At 39.1% G+C, this 23,452-nt stretch overlaps 1 protein-coding gene across 1 annotated transcript; it reads right to left on the minus strand.

Annotated features, from left to right (window-relative positions):
* Positions 1 to 705: 705 nt before the first annotated feature.
* NDUFA12 (NADH:ubiquinone oxidoreductase subunit A12) lies at positions 706 to 22,302 on the minus strand. Its single transcript, XM_074226600.1, has 4 exons — positions 22,167 to 22,302; positions 14,667 to 14,749; positions 13,500 to 13,587; positions 706 to 975 (listed from the first exon to the last, which is right to left on the minus strand). Exons 1-4 carry the CDS (start codon positions 22,250 to 22,252, stop codon positions 795 to 797), a joined length of 438 nt encoding a protein of 145 aa, XP_074082701.1. The 5' UTR covers positions 22,253 to 22,302; the 3' UTR covers positions 706 to 794.
* Positions 22,303 to 23,452: the final 1,150 nt, after the last annotated feature.

Consider the following 23,452-nt stretch of genomic DNA (forward strand, 5'->3'; position numbering starts at 1 on the left):
GATTTACTATACATTTGAGGCAATGGTGCTTTGTATGCACATATAAATTATATATATATATATATATATGTGTATATATATATATATATATATATATATATATATATATGTATATATATTTTAATTCTTCATATATTTTTCACTAAAACTACAGCATTTCCCAAGTGGGAGTATTATGAACAGTGACTTAAATTTGCCAGATCTCACAACCCCCCCCCCCACATGGACAATTACAAACACCAGAGATTTTCATCAATCTAGCATCACTCTAGTACAATATTGGGGCAATTAATGTATTTTTTTCCTCTGAAAGTTGCTGACTGTTTCTGTTTGGCCTTCTTACTTATTCATTTTTATGACTGATGCCTGCTGTTATTTCCCGGTGGGCTTTTGCTTTATGAAATTTTAAAAGGCATTGCTTTGTTTTATTACGGGACAGATGCTATGCCTTTAGCAACATTATTAAATTTGCTCATTGGCAGATGAGCTCACCCCAGCACCAAGGGCAGCAAGGAGACATTCACAGGTGCACTTACCTCCAGTAGGTTGCTACAGCATTTCAAGACATCTGTCCTTGGGCCTTTAAGGCCAAGGCACCGAGAGGGCTACAATGAATTGGAGAGCCATCAGACAGGCTTGGAAAACCTCTCTTAACCAAGCTCTATGACATGCTACATGAAATGAAACGTTTAAAAGTCAAAAAGGTTCTGAAGACACAATGCAACTTTATTAAGGATTTAACCATCAAATGTACAATCTACACAGGCACCCAGTATCATTTGACAAAGCTGGGTCTATTTGTAAGGTGTTGAAGGTGGGACCCATTCCTGAATCTTCTTCCGAGTAGTGGAGTAGGGAACATACTGCTCGGGGGTACCACTCAGGTTGAATTTGTGGTTCTTCCAGATGAACTTACGAGGAGTGGGTGGGACAGTTGTTGGAGGGTCCTCGGTCATGCAGTGGAGCCACCGGTGCCTAAGATGAAGGGTGAACAAGGTCAGTAAACAAATGAGCCTTCAGGGTGGCTTCTAGCTGCCCAGGTCCAGGCTGCCTCATTTTGAAAGGTCAATCTGTGTTTTGGGAATGATCCAGCACTCATCATTAAAAACTTCCTAAGTATGTATTGCAATAGCATTAGAGATGTAAATATGAAAAAAATGACATAGTTCTTGCCCTGAAGAGCCATACAACCTATTGGGATAATATGACATGGACAGAGATAAAAATACCACAAAATAAAGAATGGCAGGGGCACAGGGGAGGAAAATTTGAAAAGGAAGTATTTTTTTTTTTAGCTGAGGTTGGGAGGAAGAGGAGTGCCTGGCATCTGTTGGGAGAAAATAGGGCTTACTTGGGTCTGTGGGAGCCAGCGTGGGTAAAGCAACTGATGAAGGCCTTGAAGACAGTTTCACAGATGTCTGTACATTCACCCTCAAGGGGCTTGGTATGGGTTAAAGTAGTGTTGTCTTCCTTGTCTGCACAAGTTAAGTCATGGTTTGGTGACAATCAAGAAGTTCTCAACAAATCTCAAAGATCCGCTGCAGATCCCAGAGAAGTTCTGACCTCTAAGACTTAGTGGGTGAGGTTCCTTGAAAAGGCCCTGGCCTCCTGCAGGGAAGCAAGTAGGTTCCACAGAAGATCTACCTTGGAGACATTTGTTGACTGGCAGCTTCAGATCCACCTCCCCTTAGAGACAGTGATGACTATGGAGATAAGAAAAGAGGGTGTTCCGAGCAGGAGAGCATAATGAGGAAACGGATCCACACTCAGCCCAGAGCCCTGGACTGAAGGGCAGGGCTAGGATGGAATGAAGCTGGGGTCTTCTGAAGGGGAGGCCCTTGAGTGGGGAGGGACCTGGGGTCAGAGTCATATGGGCTTTGCAAAGGCTTTCTAGAAGTCAAGGAGGTGGATTAGAGAGACTGGAAGCAGGAGGAGCTGGGGACCTTCAGAAGCATCCAAGCTAGGGGACAAGAGAGTGAGTATAAAGAAGTGAGGAGGGGATAAGAAATAGAGACAGGAACCTGGAATCAAGTCCTGGGGATGCGCCCTTAGAACCTGCCAGCAATATGTGAGCTGGCATGCAGAATATTTCTTCAACACTGGACCCATGAGGGTCTCCCACAGAAAAGAGCCTTCTTGTCTGGCCCAGTTAGGTAGCATACCTAGCATCCACCTGCTCTGAATGGCCTGCAAAGTTTAGAGCAAAATAACTGTTTTTCTTCTTTGAAGTTTGTTTTTAAAAAACCAGGTATAGTTTTCTAGGTAAAAATTTCCAGTCACAAAGACTCCAGAAGCTAAAAATTTAAGAATCGGAATGTGAAGCCAAAGAGGCAGACAAACTGAAATTACATGGAACTCAGCATTCCAGTCAATCATCCTTTGATAAAATACTGCACATAAAATACTGTTTTCTGGCTGAGGAGAAGCTAGTCCGTGGACCAGGTCAAAAGCATGCAGATTTGCATAAGGGCAGCCCACACTATTCCAACATTATTCTTGTTTAAACAAACAAAAGAGACATAAGTTGCACTCCATAAAACTTCTGACCCTCAGGTCCTTTTCCAGGCTAAGATTTCTACATTAATATATTTCACATTACTCGGAAAAAAAGATGAATAGCAATATTTTTCTAAAAAAGAACTAAATCATGCGTGCAAATAAAGGGCTAAAATGTCTATACCCTTTGACCCAGAGGTTCCAACGCTAGACAAAGAGATCTTGCCGGACAAGAGATCGCTGACAAGAAAGCCTCCGTATGCACCAAAATATTCATACCAGCACTTTGTGTAGTAGCAAAGAACTTTAAACAAAGCCCACTGCATAGGAATGGCTAAGCAAACTATGGGACAGGAATCTAAGAGACTATTATTGTTCTGTAAAAAATAGTGAATAGGATGAGAGAAGTAGGAAAAGACTAACACTAACTAATATAAAGTGAAATAAATAAAAAAAAGTGCACTCAATGAATATATCCATGAAAATAAAAAGTACAACTATCACAAAACAATCAAGACTGAATGGTACAAAAATACAAAAAAATAAGCTTGGTCTCAAATCAGAATACACCCAACTCCTCTGCAGAGAGTACACAAGTGTGGGACATCACATATAGCATAATTTTTCCAATGAAGTGATCAGTTTGAGTCCCCCCCCTTCATATTAAAAAAAAAAATCCTTTGTCATAAGGGGTGATTCTCTGGAAGGGAGGAAGGGGAAAGATACAAGGAGAAATCTAAATAATGTAAACTAAAAGATGGAATAAAAATCATTTTTAAAAAGAATTAAATCATGGCACAATTATCCAACTAGGAATTGGATGTTGTAAATTTCCTTTGTAGTTTAGAGTTATACGCCAGAGAATTCAAAAACATCCCAAATCCCACTTCTTATAATATTCCAATTAAGACTGAGTTTGTCAGTTAACTCACAAAAATTGTGCAAGTCATCTTTAATCACCAATTCTGGAAAAGATTAGTAAATTTGGAAATTCTGAAGTAACCATCATGAGACAGAGATATAATCCATTTTTATTAGATCATCCTATTCAGCACTGAAAACCAAGTACTCAAACCAACTTCTAAAACAAACAAGTAATAAGACTATCAAAGACCTAAGTTCTAGAATCTTACTAAAGTCTTACCAAATTAAATCAAGACATAAATTTGATTATAAAAAATGGGGGGGAAAGAAAGAGTACGAGGAAGAAAGCTGCTTCAACAGCAACTGCTCACCCAAGAAGAGACCTATTCATGTATCTAGCAAAAGAAAAAAAGAATAGGAACTAAACAGAGAACTAAAAAGTTCAAAATGATGTAACCAACCCCCAACAGTTCTGGAAAATAGGGAGGGAAAGAGGGACCAACATTTAGGTTTGATCCATGACAACTGTTGATTTTGTTACCTACCTTCATTAAAAGAACCAATGTGAGATAATGTCAGTTTTTTCCTTTGCCCTTCCAATCCCCATATTACCTAAAAGACTCTTAGCTTCTTGGAATTTCCACTAAGAATATCAGATATGATTGGTAGTCATTGTTAAACACACACTTGTTTTCATTAATATGGGTATAGGACTTATCAAGAGATCCTTGACTATAAAAGACAGGAAGCATGGATAACATCAAACCAAAGACTTTTGACTACTGCTTCCCTACTAATGACACATTTGTGAACTGATGACCAGGATGGTGTGTCAAAGGAGAAAAAGAAAGGCCCAGAAGACACCACTAGAATATTCTCCATCTGTCAGTAAATGCCATAAGCAATATGAAGGACAAATGAAAGTGCTAAAAAAGAGAGGGGCTACAGATTTCAATGACCTTTCTCTCTCAAAAGATTTCTCAATTTATAATCCATTTTTTTCAATGACAAGCAAGAAAAATGTGTTCTTGTAGTCCCCAAAGCATAGTCCTAATTAAAAGAAACAACATTCTGTCACTTGTGATATCCAGGTTTAGATCAAATGCAAGTAACTCTCCTCAGAATCTTGCTAAATAATTGAATTAAATGTCCAATGTGTGCCCATATTTTACAATAGCAGCAATAATAGCAAACATTTAAATAATGCCTATAAGGGTCATGCACCACAGTGCATATTTACAAATATTTTATCCTCACAACAACCACAGAAGGTAGGGATAGTTATTATCCCCACCCCCCCTTTTTTTTTACAGTTGAGGAAACTCAGACAAACAGGTGAAATGACTTGCCAAAGTTAATTGTATCAAAGGCCACACTGGAACTCAGGTCTTCCAGATTTCAAGACCCAGTACTCTATCTACTGTACAATCGAATTTTTCTCCAAATTTCTTTTTTCCTCAATTATATTTACTTAAAGGTGTTAACAAGCGGACTAGCTCCTGGTCCTGGACCTTCCTTTCTAGTTTTCCAATGGCAGTAATTGCTTATAAAATAAGAGAAAGTGGAAGTGGAAAAGTGGAAAGTGGAAAAGTGAAGTCCAATTAAAAATTAATTTTAGGAAATAAAGCCATAAAGTTACAAAAATCACAGCATCTTAGTGTTGACAGGGAGATAAAAGGTCATCCCTATGTATGGAATACTCTCTACTTTGACCTGTGTCTCCTGGGATCCTAGCTCCATTCAAGATGCAGATCAAGGGCCCAACTCAACTCTGCCAATTATTAGAGTTCCCCTTCACACACAAACACATACAAGTCACTTTGCATTTATTTTCCATACATTTTGGGTTTAATTAACTGTGTATCCCCAGTTTCTCTCTGTAGAACATAAACTCCCTGAGGACTGGAGCTATTTTTTTATTTTGCCTTTTGTCTTCCCGGGGCCAAATAGAATGCCTACCAAACAGTGAGCACTTAAGCCTATTGAATTAATTGAACAGAATCTCTCCAGCAGCACCTTGGCTAGAAGATTTCTGCAAACTATTCCCAATTTGGGGCAATGCTAACAGATGGGAACACTGGACTACACTCGAATTTCACTGTAATGAAGAAACTCAAAGTTAAATTCAGAATATCTAATCATAATTCAAATAATTCAAACTTTTTTTCAGATTAACTATGATTAATTATGTCTTCCAATGGATCAGCAGGCAATTATTCTCATGAATGTGATTAACGCAGAGAACAATATCAGATTATTTTGCCACTTTTTCTTTTTCTCCTGACAGAATCAATTGTTTCTACAGTTGATTTTTCTTCTTGAAAAGAAAACTGCATACATTTCCTGTCTTCTTATGAGCCAGAACTGTGGGATGAGTTTCTTCATAATGATCTAGTCCATTTATAGATATGCTATTGTATACAACAATGACTGTAATATAGACAAAGTGCAAAAAACATCACGGGATTGCATTACTGATAGATGTAAATTGTGCTATAAAAATAAAATACTATTGTAGTTAGCCATTGTCCAAGATCTTGGAGATTTCAATGGAATTTTACCTCCACTCAAACCTGCTAATAATACTAGAAGATGTCAGCACCATGGAGAGCACTTAACTATTCCACAGACCCCTCTCCTCATCATTAAACTAATATATATATATTTATATATATATATATATATATAAATACATATACATATATACATACATACATACATATATTTAATTAGCCCCAAAGCCAATGGAAGGATAAGAGAATGTTTTTAAAATAAATCAAGGACTAAATAATATGCCTAATGTTGTAACTAGAAGATGTTGCCCTCAATTACAAATGCTATTATTTTAATAAATAAAATTTGCAAGCAAGAGATTAAGTTGAGTTTTCATTAGTTTTCTAATAATACTTGGAACAGGCTTGTACTGTTTACAAAGCTTTCATATGTACTATCTCATTTGATCTTCACAGATCAAATGGCAGCTCAAGTATTTCTTTCCTTCAGAAAGCAGCTATGGAACAGTGGAATGGAAGCAGAATTAGGAGTCAGAAAACCCTGAAGGTTGAGACCTTCAAGCCAGGTAACCTCTCTGAATCTCAGTTTCCTCATCTGTAAAATGAAGTTGATAATATTACATAATATTTACAATGATACAGTATTTACAAGACTATCAGAAGACCCTCCCAAATAATCTGCTTTGTAAATCAAAGTTCTGTCACTCTATCAACTACTTTAAGGTAAATTTATTAACAACATGTCAAAGGTATTGATTATATATTAAATAAAGCTAGGGAAGTGTCCAGAATAAATACAAATAGTAGTTTTGACCAGATTATACACATCACTTTGTGACAAAAATTTTAATGGAAATATAAAATGAATATAACTAATTTACTGATAGAAAATTCATTTAAAAATATGAATCCTAAATGTAAGTAACTTAAATAAGACACGAAAAAGATGTAATCCCTGCATTAATAATATATAATACAAGATTTATCTATTTGTTATTTCCCTGCTGAAACCTTAGCAATTAAAAATTCATCTCAACTACTTGATAGAAATAAAATGTTGTTTAGCATGTGAAGAGAATAGAAAAGGAGCCACTTCTAAGAAGAGAACCTAAAGTAAATTTAAACACAAAAACATTTTCTTGGTGGGGAGGCAATGAAGCCCTAATGATGAAGAAAGCACTGTCCTCTATGTGACTTCTTTCAAAAACAAAACCAGATAACTAGAGTTTGGTACAATGGCCATGATGCAACATTAAGGACTGTAAAGCTGATGTATTACAGATTAGAATTACTTAAGAAATACTTCACAGGAATCTCACCACAGAATTTCTCTACAGGTCTACAGGATGGGCCTCCCGGGTTACCCAGCAAGGAAAACAAACAAGCCATTTGGTGACCTCAGGCTCACAGCTCCATCACCACTTTTTTTTTTTAGATTTTTCAAGGCAATGGGGTTAAGTGGCTTGCCCCAGGCCACACAGCTAGGTAATTATTAAGTGTCTGAGACTGGACTTGAACCCAGGTACTCCTGACTCCAGGGCCGGTCCTTTATCCACTGCACCACTTAGCCACCCCTGCCATCACCACTTTCACAGGAAACATGGTGCAAAGGAAAGAGGATGGGATGGGGTTAAAAGTGTGGACTCAAATTCTACCACTGCCGTTTACTATCTGTGTTATCTTAGGTAAGCCAGGGAATCTCTCCTTGCCTTTGGTTCTTTATAAAAATGAAGGAGTTGGAAGAGAAGATGGCTGCAGGTCTTTCGCAATCTGTATCTATGACCCTATGATCCCAAACTTTTTTTGTTCTGCTCTACTACATTAGGCAGATCAAAGTGGGAAGAATTGGAAAGAGAGAGCTGGCACATGCTGCCTGGCTGCTTCAGCTATAAGTCAGTTCCCCAGATGATTGTTGTGAAAGATGGCTGGGAACAGAAATGGTGGTCAGGGCAGTTTAGGGGATGGGTTGCTGTCACTCCAAGGGCTCCTAGGCCTGTCTGTGGCTCTAAGCAGAGCAGAAAATTAGGCAGCACCTTCTTTATTCTGGACACAATGCAACTACAGAATAGATTTTATCCAATAATAGGACCATATATGTATTCCTATTAAATCTTATTAAATTCATTCCATCAGAACATCCTGTCAAGGGCAATCAATCTTCCTCTCAGAGCCTGACCATCCTCTGATATATTAGCTATCTCTCCTAGGTTTTTGTCTCTACAAATTTAATCACCATAACATGTTTACCATTGGAAAAAATCCTGAGCAAAACAGAGTCAAATTCAAATCAGCAATCCACTAGAGATCTCTGCCCAACCTCTCCTCTCCAATCAATCAATAGTCTTTGGGTCTGGTCATTGACTAGTTCTGAACTGATCTATCATATAGCCTACATTTCTCCATCTTTTGCAAACAGATAACATAAGATACTTTTGAAAATGCTTTGCTGAAATCCAATTATACCAGATCTATGACACTTCCCCAATCTATCCATCTAGTAAACCAGGTTCTCCCCACCTTACCACCCTGCCAGAAAAAAAAAAAGAACAGAAAAACTGATTCCTGAAATTGAACCATGAAATTCAGAAAGGTGAACTTCTTAACAATTATAGCAATTATGACTTCACACGTATAATGGGTATCGTACCATATAATGGGGGTGGGGGTATGGTGTTAGAGAGAAAGAATTTGAAACAACAAAAAGCTTAAAAGAAAAAATATTAAAAAATAATTTTAGCAATCTCAAACTTGAATGGGCTACCCAAGGCAGCAGTGCATCACTATGCATATACACACTGTGGCAGAATAAATAGAAAGCTATCTCAAGAACAGAAAGGTATCCAATTTCTGACATTTTTTAAAAATTTTATTTATTAAGGCAATGCAGTTAAGAGTGACTTGTCCAAGGTCATACAGCTAGGCAATTAAGTGTCTGAGGTTAGATTTGAACTTAGGTCCTCTTGACTCCAGGGTTGGTGCTCTATCCACTGCGCCACCTAGCTGCCCCCTCTGACATTTCTTAGTTGCAAGACCCTGAGAAATTAACTCACCCAACAATTCTCTTGGCAACCCTAAAAAAGTGAGCTACAGAGGAGGTGGCAATCTGTACTGGTAGAGGGCATTTCCTCCCTGATAGTTCTCTAGACAAATGAAATCAATAAACTGGTCCCCCATTCTTTTATCCTGGATAGATTCAGAAGTTCAAGAAGCTTTTTACAAGAATAGAAAAAATCCTCATTCTTGTCCCTGAGATGTGCCCTCCAAGTCCCAACTTTTCTCACAGATTTAGGAAAGAGGACAACTCACTTTTTAAATTTTCTTGTGCAACAATATCATAGAGTGAACTAGGCACAAGAGAACAAAATCAATACAAAACTGAAATCCAAGATGCTGATAGAAAACAGTTTCATTTTTGTAGTACCTGGCCATGGCAAAACTTCTCCATCATCTTTTGTCTTGAATAAATAAGACATGAAAAATCTACTTTCTAAATCTGGAGAAACACCCTCCATGAATTCTTTCCATGATCAGTTAAAGCTTAATCTTATCCTAAAAAAGGACATAAGAGATGAGTATTTAAACAAGGGACAAATAACTCAATCTGAAGTAGGTCTGTTGAAACAAAAGAAGTATAAACAAATCTCATGAATGTATTTAAGGATTCACAATTAGAATACCACCTGCTTAGAAAATACTGAACTTGACAACCTCTTTACCTTTCTGAGCATTATTAAACATAAGTAACCAAATTATTTTAATTGGTCTCAATCAGCATCCCTCCGAAATAATGTAAGAATAGAATTTAACCCTCAGTGGTGAGAGCAAAAGATAGAAACTAAAGATAAATCAACAGCCAAAGAAAGGAATTCTTTCTGAAGGTCCAGAAAGGAAAATATTATGAAAGTTCTAAAAATATCCTATTAAAAGGCTTCTTATAGGGCAAAAACAACTTCAAAGGCTGTTTTCAAGTAATTTGTCATTTATTTTGAAGACACAAATAGGTTCTCTTTATTTCTAACTCAATTTCACTCCACTCAAACCATCACCAAAAGGGCAAGCTCAGACCTCCCATTATTTCTTCTAAAGAACTCATACACTTTAGTGGCAGCCCAGGCACAGAGGGAAAGAAAGGCCATCTCTATGGAAAATTTTTCAAGATCCATTCCACTGCACAGTATGCTTCACTAAGGTTTCTCAGAAAGGGTTCAAAATGTGTTTTTATCTAGAAGCCTTCAAATTTTTCCATGAGTAACTGTGCCCAGCAAGTATTATAAGTCTGATAATCTGTGAAAAGGAAAAAGATTTCAACTGAATGACAGAATCAAAAATACTTCCTCATTCATCACAAGTTATCAAAAAGACTTATCTTCAAAGTCTAGTTTTGGAATTTTCCAATAATCCAGTCACATAAAATGGAGGCACTGGTCTAAACTGACATACTTTTAACAAAAAATATGTCTAGAAAAAAAAACATTGCATAGGATTTAACAAAAAAAAATTTAGCAGGGAAAAAATATAACAAGCCTGACAGCTGGTTGCAAATTATTTTTATATGAAAGACACATTATCATTTAGCAAGAGTAACACTTTGTAACATAAGAGAATCTACTTTAAAAAATGCTTTGCAGACATCCAAACAAAACTTTAATATTCCTACACTTTGGAACAGAAATTCAAGAGATCTCTATTTGACACCAACTTGGCAACCCACTGTTTGAAAGAATTTCTGAATGAACAGTGTCTGCTTCTTGGAAATCTGCAACTGGAGCCATGTTGAGGAACAGGTTAGTGTCAGAAGGAGAAAGTCAGTGGTAAATTCAATCTAGAATTTATTCCAGATTGGAGAAATGGATGAATGAATGTCAAAAGCAAATAAGTAATCAGTTTAATTTAAATTAGCTTCAGGTGATCCCCTCCCCACACATGCCTGCTAGATTTGGAGGGGGAGCCCTTGTGTCAAATTCCTTATCCTGCCCATCACTACCTGAGTGACCTGTTTCCTCTGTTGTAAACTGAGGTTTTTAGAACAAATGGTGAAGATCTCTTTCAGATCTAAAACTATGAGCCAATGATACATTTCCTTTATTTAGCACATGTCTATGCTAATAGTCTGTATCCTGTGTCTAGGCACAATACCACCCAAAGCAACCTTCCCCTTCATCCTTCTTTCTGACATCTTCCTGACATCTCATCCATCCATCTGTCAAGATTTAGTTAAATTCAAATGCCTTTCCAGGAAGTGCCTCCAAAGTCAATCACTTCTGCCTGCTCTTGGGGTACATTACAATCCCTCATATTCTATCACTCTCAAGGAAGGGCTGCCCCACACATATTAAGCCACTTTAAAAAACTGATTAGTAAAGACGTTAAACATCCCATATGGGTATGACATTAAAACAAAAGTCCTCAGCCTAGAGAATAACTACAATTCCACCAATGGCACAAAGGTAAAAAACAATCTCTCTGCTATGAGTTTATGAAAAGAGGTCAATGATTTGAAAGTGAACAAGAGATGCCACCACATGGAAATAAACTCTGCACTGACAAAAACCCAGAAACCACATGATCTTTACTCTGTTCCAAGCACATTTGGGATCCTCCCTTTACAAAAAGTGGTGCTTTGGCTGCTCTTGTTCTAACGTCTCATGACAACCCAGAAGGAACCATAGTTTCTTCAAGGCCATACCACTCAAGTTGAACTGCCACAAACAGGTCCTGGGCTGGACTCTTGTGTCCACCATCTTTAGACCAGCCATGTCAGCTTGGAGACATGATGGGATTAAATGATCAGACCGCATAAACTTCTTAAACTGCCTGCTAAGAAACAGAATGAACTGTATTGGTAGAAGAGTCCAAATGAATAAAACTGTATATGAAGCAGTGATGTAGTTTTAATTTGTAGTTCATTTAACAGTGAAAATAGACTTCACATTCATTTTTCTTACTGCTGTACATCTTGTCAAATTCCATGAAAAGTTATGAACCCTTTTTTGGGACATGGACCCTGCTGGCAGTCTGAGGAATGAGCCCTTCTCAAAAAAAAAGTCACCATTTTAAGTAATTGAAAGTGCTAAATTTCAGTAAAAAGATTAATGAAAATGAAGATGTCATTTTCTTCCCATCCAAATTCCCAGAAACTGGATTACAAACTCCTGAACTAGAACATAGACTGCTAATTAAAAATTGTAATATTTCACATATAACTGGTTCAGACACTTAACAAAGGATGCATGTGAAAGGTGTTCTGTCCTTTAACTTGAGAGACAATATAAATCAACTGCTTGAAGAAATTGGTAAATAATCAATCAGCAACCACTGGTTAAGCATACATTGTTAGGCAGAGGAGATACAGAGATGAAGGTGAAGAGACTGCCCCAAAGGAGCTTCCTTTTCTCTAGACTTGTAGGTGAACCTGCGTTGCACACAAAGAAGGTAAAGAGGCCTTAGGAAGGAGGTGAGGCCTAAGCAGCAGAGGGGAAGAAAGAGAAAGATGCTCTATAGAGTTTACAGAGCACAGGGAGTCCAGAAAGGAAAGAGAATGTTGAAGAAGAGGTCTGAGGAACTTGGGAGAGGGAGAATGAAAGGGAATTCTAAAGTGTTGACACCATCAAATGAAGCAGTGAAAGTTCCAAAGAGTGAAAGTTCTTAAGGGGTAGGGGAGGGGAGTAAGATAATTGATTCTGTCCGGGCATGCTGAGTTGGCAGCTGAGCAGAGATGGGGAGAAATAAGCAAGTCTGTAAGACACAAGGAAGGAATCAACTGAAAGAGAGATACAGAGAGACAAGAGTAGGGAGGCCCTTTCTGTCAATGACCTCCTTGGGGTATAAGAGTCAGTGAGTTCAGTGGTATGAGGGGAGGCAGCCTGCAGGCAGAGGACCACCCAGAGTCACAGAAGTAACAACCAACATTAGAGATCATATTCAATGGAATGATGAGTCTTCAAAGAGGGTAACAAGGAGAAAAATACAATAACTTTATTCAGTACAATACTAAAAAAATGTCATAAATGTAAAGAATACAATAAAAAAATGAAGTTGTGAAAAACAAAGGCAAACAAGGAAAACACTAAATCTGGGATTCAAAAATGTTTAAGCTCTGTAAATGTCTATATCACCAGAGAAAAAAGTCAGCTGCTGGTGGGTCAAATAAGAGATAAAATCTAAGAATATTCATGCATATGATAGACAGTGGACCCCCCCCCCCCCAATCAAGTTCCCTTTCTTATCAGCATATAACTGATTTTACAAAAGCAGCAGCTCTTGTTCACTGCTGCCTAGGAGCCCAGACTACCCTCTGAGCTCCTCCTACCTATTCAACAATACCACCCCACCCTACTGGTGATCAATAGCTATTTGGCCCATAAGGATTTATAAAAGCACTTTTTGAAGAAATCTAGCCTCAGGAGTTCTCCAGGAGCAGGTAGAACTCCTTCCCCACCCCCCACATCTCCATGTCCTCTGCTCATATTAAGCCAGCATCCTTAATGTCTGCTCATGTGCTCCTAAGGTTGCAATGCTTCTTTACATTTTACTGTATTGCTTCTTTTGGTCAATATAGTTAAATTTTCAGCAGAATTCATATATATATATATAAAACGCATAACACAAATTATTCCCTTCTTTTACCATTCAGGGGGTACCATGCTTCCATCCACATCCCAGAATGTATTTTTTCCATTCATTTCAGTAGTATAGATAACCCATCGATGACGACCTGAGTAGAAACAATAATATTATATAGATTTGAGTAGCAGAGAATAATAAAAGTAGAGTCCTATGATGCCAAAGAAGATAAATCTTTGAATGAGGACATACTTACTAAAATCTTAGAAGAGATCTGTTCTTAAGGAATAAAATACCCATGCTATCAGTAAAGCCAGTTCCCAAATCCCATGCACTCAAATTATGACCATGTGAGTCAAAACTAGCTGCTGTTAGAGGAAGCTCACTACCACACTGCTGCCAGAGCCCTCCTCACTTATCCCAACCTGCCCCTAACACCCTACCCTTTTTTCTCCTGTTTTGTAAGAATCCTTGGCTTCTGAAGATCAGGAGCAGAGGAAAAGATCTGTTTTGTTGGTCAGGCCCTCAGCAAGAAAGAACAGAGAGGGCTCTCCCCTTGCTGGATCCACCAAGTGGAAGGCCATTCAATTACCAATGTGGAATTCAGACTGCACATTCCAATAGAACTGACATTAAAATGGTAATCAGGCTCCCAGGGTGGCATACAAAAGTCTTCTAGCATAAACAGTAAAGCTACATTATAGGCAAGTCATTTAGACTCCCTGAGGGTCAGTTTCCTCATGTGTAAAATAAGGATAATAACATCTTTAATTCACTGGGTTATTGTGAGAACCAAATGGGATGAAAAGGTACTACTCTGGAAACTGTTACACAAATAAAACATATGATGATTAAGACAACAGTCATGGCAAGCGTACTTACTTTCACCATGCATTACTTGAAGGCAGAATGCAAGAAGCTCAAAAGAGACGTGAGATGCATAAGTTTAGAGAAGCCACCCCAGATGTTCCCAAGGACTATTTCTGCCAGACCTGAGGTGAAGCATTCTAAGCTCATACTGGTCTGATCAGCCACAGTCGGACACACTGTAACTTGTCTCTAACCTACTGATATCATTTTGGTCTTCTTTGACAACGAAGGACAAGAATCAACCAACTCAATTTATGTGAAATATACATACTGGCAAAAAATTTTAAAGCTCTATGCCCAAACTAAATCCTAATCTCTCATATTGTGCTAATTTTTAAATATTGCCATATATTCACTTACCAAAAAACTGCTTCTTGTCTTCATAATATTTGTTTCCGTATTTGTCTTCCCCTATTAATGTGCCAACCCTCACATCATTTACCCTGCAAAAAAGAAAATATTTTACATTATATGTGATTCTTCGTACAAAGTGAAATCAAACCTGATCCGTCATTTTCTTTCTTAAATATATTTTTTATTTTTCCCCAATTATATGTTAAAACAATTTTCAAAACTTTTTTTCAAGTTTTGCGTTCCAAATTCTATTGCTTCCCTCCTTCCTCTCTCCTTCCCCTCGCCACTTTGTAAGAGGATAAGTAATCAGATGTAGATCATACTTGAGCAATCATTTAAACCATTTCCATATTAGTCATTTTGTACAAGAAGATTTGAATAAAAGAATGAAAGTGAAAAAGAATATGCTTCAGTCTGAATTCAAACAATATCAATTCTTTGTCTGGAGGTGGCTAAGATGCTTCATTAGTTCTCTGGAATTGTTTTGGATCACTGCTACTAAGAGCTATGTCATTTCTATTTCTTCATCAAACAATTCTGCTTCCTTCATTTTGCATCAATTTAAGTCTTTCCAGATTTTTCTAAAATCATTCTCCTTGTCATTTCTTTCTTTTTTTATATATAAGGGTTTTTTTTTTTTGGCAAGGCAATGGGGTTAAGTGACTTGCCCAAGGCCACACAGCTAGGTAACTATTAAGTGTCTGAGGCCAGATTTGAACCCAGGTCCTCCTGACTCCAGGGCCGGTGCTCTATCCACTGTGCCACCTAGCTGCCCTCAGATCCATCATTTTCTTTTTTTTAAATTTATTTTTATTAAAGATATTGAGTTTTACAATTTTACCCCCAATCTTACTCCCCCCACCCGCCACAAAAAGCACTCTGTCAGTCTTTATTTTGTTTCCATATTGTGCCTTGATCCAAATTGGGTGTGATGAGAGAGAAATCATACCCTTAAAGAAGAGACAAGAAGTCTAAGAGGTAACAAGATCAGACAATAAGATATCTGGTTTTTTTCCCAAATTAAAGGGAATAGTCCTTGAACTTTGTTCAAACTCCACAGCTCCTTATCTGGATACAGATGGCACTCTCCTTTGCAGACAGCCCAAAATTGTTACCAATTGTTGCACTGATGGAATGATGGAATTGATCAAGGTTGCAGATCCATCATTTTCAAACAAGAAGTTTCAACATTCAGAACGTGTAAAATTTCAACAACTTCTGCAAGACTAGAATCATTCTGGTTACTAAGAAATACGAACTGATTAGGCTAAGCAAATCAGCCAGTCATAAGAGGCAAAATGAAAGAATGGAAAAGCTCCCATGAGGCAGGAGGCCTGGGGGTAGGCCCAGTCTGGGACAATCATTTACCTCTTCTAGTCCTCAGAAAAGACTCCATTGACTTATTAACCCTTTCCAGCTCCAAAGTTCTAAGTCTCTCAATAGGGTCAAAGGCAATGTTTTCCAGCAGTTGGATTCCTGAGTTCCTCAATCTGTCCTCTCGCCCTATTCCTCCATTCCTGTTTTCACAGGCTGAAGTCTGCTGCTTAGGATGAGGATTTTTCAGATTAGCTCACCTCTGCCCATTTTGCTATAATAGCATTATGTGTATACTCCGAAAGGATAGGCATCAGGGAAAACTCCACAGAAAAAGAGGAAGTCCAATTAAAGGACACAGGTCTCAAAGTTCATTTACATGAACAAATAGAAATCCGCTCTCTAACATAGCCAGTAAGTGATTGTAAACACTTTGTTTGAAGACCTGGTGAAACAAAACCACTAGCTCCCAAATCAATTCATGCCATTTTGGGACAGCCCTCATTGCCAGGGAATTTTCCTTAGATACAGTCTAAATCTTTCCACATACTACCTGCTAGTTCTGCCTACGGGGAAGAAACAACAAATATAAACTAAAGTAGAATGCGGAACTGCCCAGTAAAAACCCAACCAGGATACCCCTAAAACATTATACAGCTTCCCTTCCCATGCACAACCTCTTCAATTTATTGCCCCCCAGAGTGGAAGGAAGGCCAAGTCTTTCACCCAGACATCTTAGCCAATTTCTCTCTTCAAAGGCCCTTCACCTTAGGACTCTGATTCCTTCCTCATCTGAATTTTATTCAAAGTGTTGCTCTCAAGTTCAAATATGACCTCAGACACTGGCTATGTGACCCTGAGTAGACGCTATCTATCTCAGTTTACTCATCTGTCAAATATGAATAACTGCCTCTATCTCTCAGGATTGTTATAAGAATAAAATGAGGTGTATAAAGCATTTAGCACATTATTATTATTATTATGATTACCTATGCAACCTTGGAGGCACATGACTATACATCTTTGAGTCTCATTTTCTTCCTGTTAATAAATGAGGGTGCTGAAACAAAATGTCCACCTGAGCACTCCACTTGATGACTAATTAATTCGATAATATTGTATAATACACCTCCATGTGTCTTATGCAAGAACCTCAGAGGTACAATCAATATTGAGAACAAAATGAAGCATAAGCAGGAAAACCCCAGCACTGGAAGCCAGATCCTCACTTTCCAGGTCCAGGACTCTTTCTAAGATGTCATAAGTGGGGCGGCTAGGTGGAGCAGTGAATAGAGCACCGGCCTTGGAGTCAGGAGTACCTGGGTTCAAATCCGACCTCAGACACTTAATAATTACCTAGCCGTGTGGCCTTGGGCAAGCCACTTAACCCCATTGCCTTGAAAAATCTAAAAAAAAAAAAAAAAAAAGATGTCACAAGTGTTAGAAGTCCAGATTCCAGGATAAGGGCCTACCACCAAAGTGTTTCTAAGACTACCTTGACCCTGAGTCTATGGCAGGTCTTCCCAGAATGACACACAGGCTTCAGGACTGAAGAGTTCACCTCATCAAATGCCCAAACTTTATAAAGAAAACTAGTGACCAGCCTATCGTGGTCAATAGCAGAGGCCAGCTTCACACCCAGTACCTGGCAGAAGACACAAAGATGGTGGTGGGGGAGGTGAGGGAAGTCTAGGAGAGCCACTGGAAGGAAATTAGATTCACTGGAAGAGACCCAAGAGAAGAACCAACTAGAACTCCCTGATCAATTTAAGAGGAAGAATGTCTTGCCCAAGGCCACACAGAGAGCCAAGTTACTGAGCTAGAATTCCATGTATAAATACAGCAAGGACTGTGGTTTACAGTCACTAATAACCTCATATGTAACTCTCATGACTAAATCAAATAATGATGTTAAAGTATCCCGATTAACTCACTCTGCAGGAAAAAAAATAATAACAAACAATTTTGGGACAATTCTATTCCAAACAAATCACTTTCAAGCAAACTTCAAATAACTAAGCCCAATGCAAACATTTTTAATGTACAGGGTTAATTCCTGAATAGTTGTGCTCAATAAAAAATTATATGAATGGAGCAATGAGTGAATACATAAATAAAAATGCTTGGTTTTTGAACTCTCTTCTGGAATTGAAGTTAGGAAGAACCAGGTTCAAAAACCTAATCTAATACTGGTTGTGTCCATAGAAAAGTCATTAATTTCCCTGATCTATGCAAATAAAGTGATGATCTTTAAAACAGAGATTCCATTACTGAGCTTATACTTCAAGGAGGCCATCAATAAGGAGAAAGTTCTCAAATACAACAAAATGTTTTTAGTAGCTATTTAGAAAGCAGAGAATGGGAAGCAATGTAGACAACTATCAACTGAAGAATAGTTAAACAAATGGTGGTAAATAAATATAATGGAATATTACTGGTCTATGAGAAATGAGAAATGTGATGACTATAGAGAAGTATGAAATGCTCTACTTGAACTGATACAGAATGAAGGAAGCAGAGCCAAAAAAACAATAAACACTATTCACAGCAATGTAAATGAAAAGACTGAGATGTAAGGCATGAAATGTAAATGCAGATGAAAAGACACATCAAAAAATCCAGTGAAGACAAAATTATAAAGATGAAGCAGAGCTCAAAAGGAGATTTTGAAAGGACAACTCCAAGTCCCCCTTTGATGTGAAAGGTACAGAAGTGTTATACATTCCATCTCTTTTCAGACTTTTTTTTTAATGTACTGATAAATTATACTGAATTTTTTCCCACTTTGTTTTTGGAAGGAAACTTTGAAAAAATATTGTTATATGTGATAACTTTCTTGGTGGGAGAAGAGGTGATATACTGTGGTAAAGGATGAGGACATAAAAAACAAGACAGTACAATTTTTTTTAAAAAAATTCAAAGGAGAAATTAGAATCTAAAAATTTTTTCTTCTTTTTTGAATACTTTAACATTCATTTTAAAAAATTTTGAGGGAAGGGGTGGCTAGGTGGCGCAGTGGATAAAGCACCAGCCCTGGAGTCAGGAGTACCTGGGTTCAAATCCAATCTCAGACACTTAATAATGACCTAGCTGTGTGGCCTTGGGCAAGCCACTTAAACCCATTTGCCTGGCAAAAACCTAAAAAAAAAATTTGAGGAGTAGCTAAGTGGCACAGTGGATACCAGCACCGGTCCTGGAGTCAGGAGTACCTGAGTTCAAATCCAGATTCAGACATTCAATAATTACCTAGCTATATGGCCTTGGGCAAGCCACTTAAGCCCACTGCCTTGCAAATAAAAAAAAAAATCTAAAAAATAAAAAATAAGAAAATAAGAAAATTTAAAATCATAAAAAATTTTGAGTTCTAAATTGTTTCCCTTTCCTAGCCAAGGGAAGGCAAGTAATGTATCAATTTGAGGCAATATGAAGTCATGCAAAATATATTTCCATTTAAGTCATGTAGCAAAAAAAAAAAGGAAAGAAAAATGAAGTATGTTAAAAAAAATAAGTACACTTCAATCCTTTCTCAAAGTTCATCAGTTCACTCTCTGAAGTGAATAATATTTTTCCTCACATATCCTTTAGAATTGCCTTGATGTGAATAGCTAAGTCACTCACAGTTGATCACTATTACAATGTTGCTGTTGCCACTATGTACAATACCTTGGTTCTGCTCAATTTGAATCAATTCATCTAGTCTTCCCAGGATTTTCCGGATCCATTCACTTCCTCATTTCTTACTGCACAATAGTTGAAATCCAAGAATTACAGACTCAAGCCCCACAATGTCTCCACTAACACCCACTCATGGATCACGGTAAAGTGCTAACAAAATAGCATGATATTAATAAAGATGACAATATCTAGGATTGTTCTTAGGGATTTAATGTTTGAAAAGCAATTGATATTATCTCATTTGATCCTCACAACAATATTGTAAAATAGGAGCTGTTGTTATTCCCACTTTACAGATCTATTTATAACAAAAATAATGTTGGAGTCTTATGTTTTTATATGCTCAAAGCTTTTCCCAGTATTTTTCTCTTTCTCCCTTCCAGAGATTTATCCTATTCAATAAATGCTATTTTTTTAAGACCAATAGGCTAAGAGATATTTAATGATTTATTTGCCCAAGGTCACACAACTAATTAATGTCTAAAGTTGGATCGTCCTGGGTCAACTCTCAGTCCTTTATGTAATATTCAAGGCAACATATGTAAAGTCTTTTGTAAAACTGAAAGCAGCCTCTATTAATATACTGTATATGGGAGCAGCTAGGTGGCACAGTGGATAAAGCACCAACCCTGAAGTCAGGAGGACCCCAGTTCAAATCCAGCCTCAAACACTTAATAATTAACTGTGTGACCTTGGGCAAGCCACTTAACCCCATTGCCTTGCAAAAAAACCCCATACATATATATGTATGTATTGTGTATGATACAATAATAACTTAGATTTAAAATAAATGATAAGCACTGTGCTTGGAATTCAGAGGATCAGGATTTCAACACTTTCTGAGGAAGGCATGTGATCCTGAGTCTTTTCTCTGGGCCTCAGTTTCCTCACCTGAAGAAATGAAGGGGCTCTATTAGATGGTTTTGAGGTCTCTTTAAAATATAGTTCTAGGATTCTATGTTCTTACTATTTGTGTGCTAAACTTCAGTTGTTTTTAAATTGTGTCCAGCTCTTCCTGACTCCATTTCTGGTTTTCTTGGCAAAGTTACTAGAGTGCTTTTCGTTTCCTAATTCCCTTTACAGATGAGGAAACTGAGACAAATAGAATGCACTGACTTGCCTAGGGTCACACAGCAACCAAGTGTCTGGAACTATGTCTGAATTCAGGTTTTCCTGACTCCAGGCCTGGCACTCTATCTACTGAGCCACTTACTTGATCTTAATACTTGTGTAATGGGGCGGCTAGGTGGCGCAGTGGATAGAGCACTGGCCTTGGAGTCGGGAGGACAAACGCGACCTCAGACGCTTCATAATTACCTAGTCTAAGTGGGCCTTGGGCAAGCCACTTAACCCCATTGAAAAATCTAAAAAAAAAGTTAATACTTGTGTAACCTTGGGCAGATTGCTCAATCTCCCCTGGTCTCAGTTTCATCTTTTTTTAAAAAAAAGAAAGGAAAAAAAGAAAAAGGAAAGGAAAGAAAAGGGAAAGGAAAGGAAAGAAAAGGGAAAGGAAAGGAAAGAAAAGAAAGGGAAAGGAAAGAAAAGGGAAGGGAAAGGAAAGAAAAGAAAGAGAAAGTAAGGAAAAGGGAAAGGAAAGAAAAGAAAGAGAAAGTAAAGAAAAGGGAAAGGAAAGAAAAGAAAAGCATAGAAAAGAAAAGAAAGAAAAAGGGAAAGGAAAGAAAAGAAAGGAAAGGAAAGGAAAGAGAAAAGAAAAAAAGAAAAAGAAAAAGGGAAAGGGAAAGAAAAGAGAAAGGAAAGAAAGGTAAAGAAAAGAAAAAAGAAAAGAGGAAAGGGAAAGGGTAAGAAAGGGAAAGAAAAGAAAAGAGAAAGGAAAAAGAGAAAGGAAAGAAAAGAAAGGGGAAAGAAAAGAAAAAAGAGAAAGGAAAAGAAAAGAAAGAAAAGGGAAAGAAAAGGATGAAGAGAAAAGAGAAGAGAAGAGAAGAGAAGAGAAGAGAAGAGAAGAGAAGAGAAGAGAAGAGAAGAGAAGAGAAGAGAAGAGAAGAGAAGAGAAGAGAAGGAAGGAAGAAAAAGAAAAGAAAGGAAAAGAGGGAAGGAAGGGAGGGAGGAGGAAAGCGCTGTTCAGGAGAGCTATCTCTGAGTTTGGACTCCTGCAACCCTGAGATCCAATGCTGGCTTCGGCAGCGAGCTCCTCCAGGCCCTCAGCAAGTCGCCCCCCGTGGAGGGCAACCACAGTGCCAGGGCTGCCAGGAAGACGGGTGATGCCCTGACTTTGCCGCAGTGTCACCTCGGACGCATCCCGGTCATGTGACCCTGTGCACGTGAGCACCCTCGGAGGCTCTCGGTCACACGGCGGTCAGCGCGGGGGCTGGGGCCGGACAGGCCCGAGTTCAAGTCCAGCCTCGGCCACTCACCGGCCATGCGGTCCTGGCTGGGCCTGCCTCAGTTTCCTCGTCCGTAGAGCGGTCCGGCCGGCCCGGGCCCCGCCGGGCCGCCCCGGCCCTCGCCCTTGGGGGCGCCTCAAGGTGACCCCGGCCCGCGCCGCGGCCCCGCGCTCACCTGAAGAGCTGGCGCAGGTAGCCGAAGACGCCTCCGTGGCCGCTCACCTGGCCCAGGCCCCGGCCCAGCACCCGCAGGTACTCCATCCGGCCCCCGCCGCGGCCGCCCCTGCACCGGAAGCCGAGGGCGCCCCCCGCACCGGAAGCGGCGGTGCGCTCGCGAAAAGCGCCCGGCCGGAAGCCGCGGCTCTCGGCCCTCCGGTTCCGCCGGAAGCTTCCGCTGCCCCGCCCCCGCCTCTCAGAGAGGGTGGAGCGAAGGCAGGGCCCCGCCCTTGGCCTAGGCCCCGCCCCTTCGCCGAGGCCACGCCCCCGGCCTCTGCCCGTGTCTCATTTTACAGAAAACTGAACTGAGGGGCGGCTAGGTGGCGCAGTGGGTAAAGCACCGGCCCTGGAGTCAGGAGGACCTGGGTTCAAATTCGGCCTCAGACACTTAATACTTGCCTGTGACCTTGGGCAAGCCACTTAACCCCATTGCCTAGCAAAAACCTGAAAACAAACAAACAAACCAAAAGACCTTCAGGTAAAAAGGTCAGCAGTTGGACCCGAGATCCAGAGCTAGAAAAACCCTTTTCTCCCTCATTCCGTCAGGGCAACAATCAGGAACAATTTTGGGCTGTCTGCAAAGGAGAGTGCCAGCTGTATGCAGATAAGGAGCTGCGGAGTTTGAACAAAGTGCAAGGATTATTCCCTTTAATTTAGGAAAAAAAAGACAGATAGCTTATTGTCTGATCTTGATATGATTTCTCTCTCATCACACCCAGTTTGGAACAAGGTACAACGTGGAAATAAAGTAAAGACTGACAGATTGCTTTCTGTGGGGGGGGGTGGGGGAAGCAAGATCGGGGGTAAATTGTAAAACTCAAATAATATCTTTAATAAAAATAAATTTAAAAACCTTAAAAAAAACCCTTAAAAGGGCAGCTAGAAGGTGCAAACCTGGAGACAGGAAGACCTTGACCTCAGACACTTCCTAGCTGTGTGACCCTGGGCAAGTCATTGCCTCAAAAAAAAAAGAAAAGACCTTAGAGAAGATTTAGTCCAACCTGAATGTTTCACAGAGAAGGAAATTGAATCCAAAAATAATTAACTCTCCCAAAGTACCAAAAGTTGGACTTATTGGCTCCAAAATCAGCACGTTTTAGCCCGGCGACAAATGAAGTTTACATCCTATCAGATGCATCTATGTGCACAGATAAACATGTTGCAGTGGAGAGTTCTCTCCAGGGCCGGAGAAAGACCTTCTTCTGCCTCCTAGATCTATTTGCTAGTGAACATGGACAGTAATAG

This window comes from Macrotis lagotis, chromosome 2, assembly GCF_037893015.1.
Source record: "Macrotis lagotis isolate mMagLag1 chromosome 2, bilby.v1.9.chrom.fasta, whole genome shotgun sequence".
Lineage (NCBI taxonomy): Eukaryota > Metazoa > Chordata > Mammalia > Peramelemorphia > Peramelidae > Macrotis > Macrotis lagotis.

Coding starts and splice junctions, on each gene's coding strand:
- NDUFA12 (XM_074226600.1), bottom strand. CDS start 22,252: ATGGAGTACCTGCGGGTGCTGGGCCGGGGCCTGGGCCAGGTGAGCGGC. Junction 13,588..14,666: donor AGACAAGAAGCAGTTTTTTG/GTAAGTGAATAT, acceptor GTTTCTACTCAG/GTCGTCATCGATGGGTTATC. Junction 976..13,499: donor AGCATGGTACCCCCTGAATG/GTAAAAGAAGGG, acceptor CCTTCATCTTAG/GCACCGGTGGCTCCACTGCA.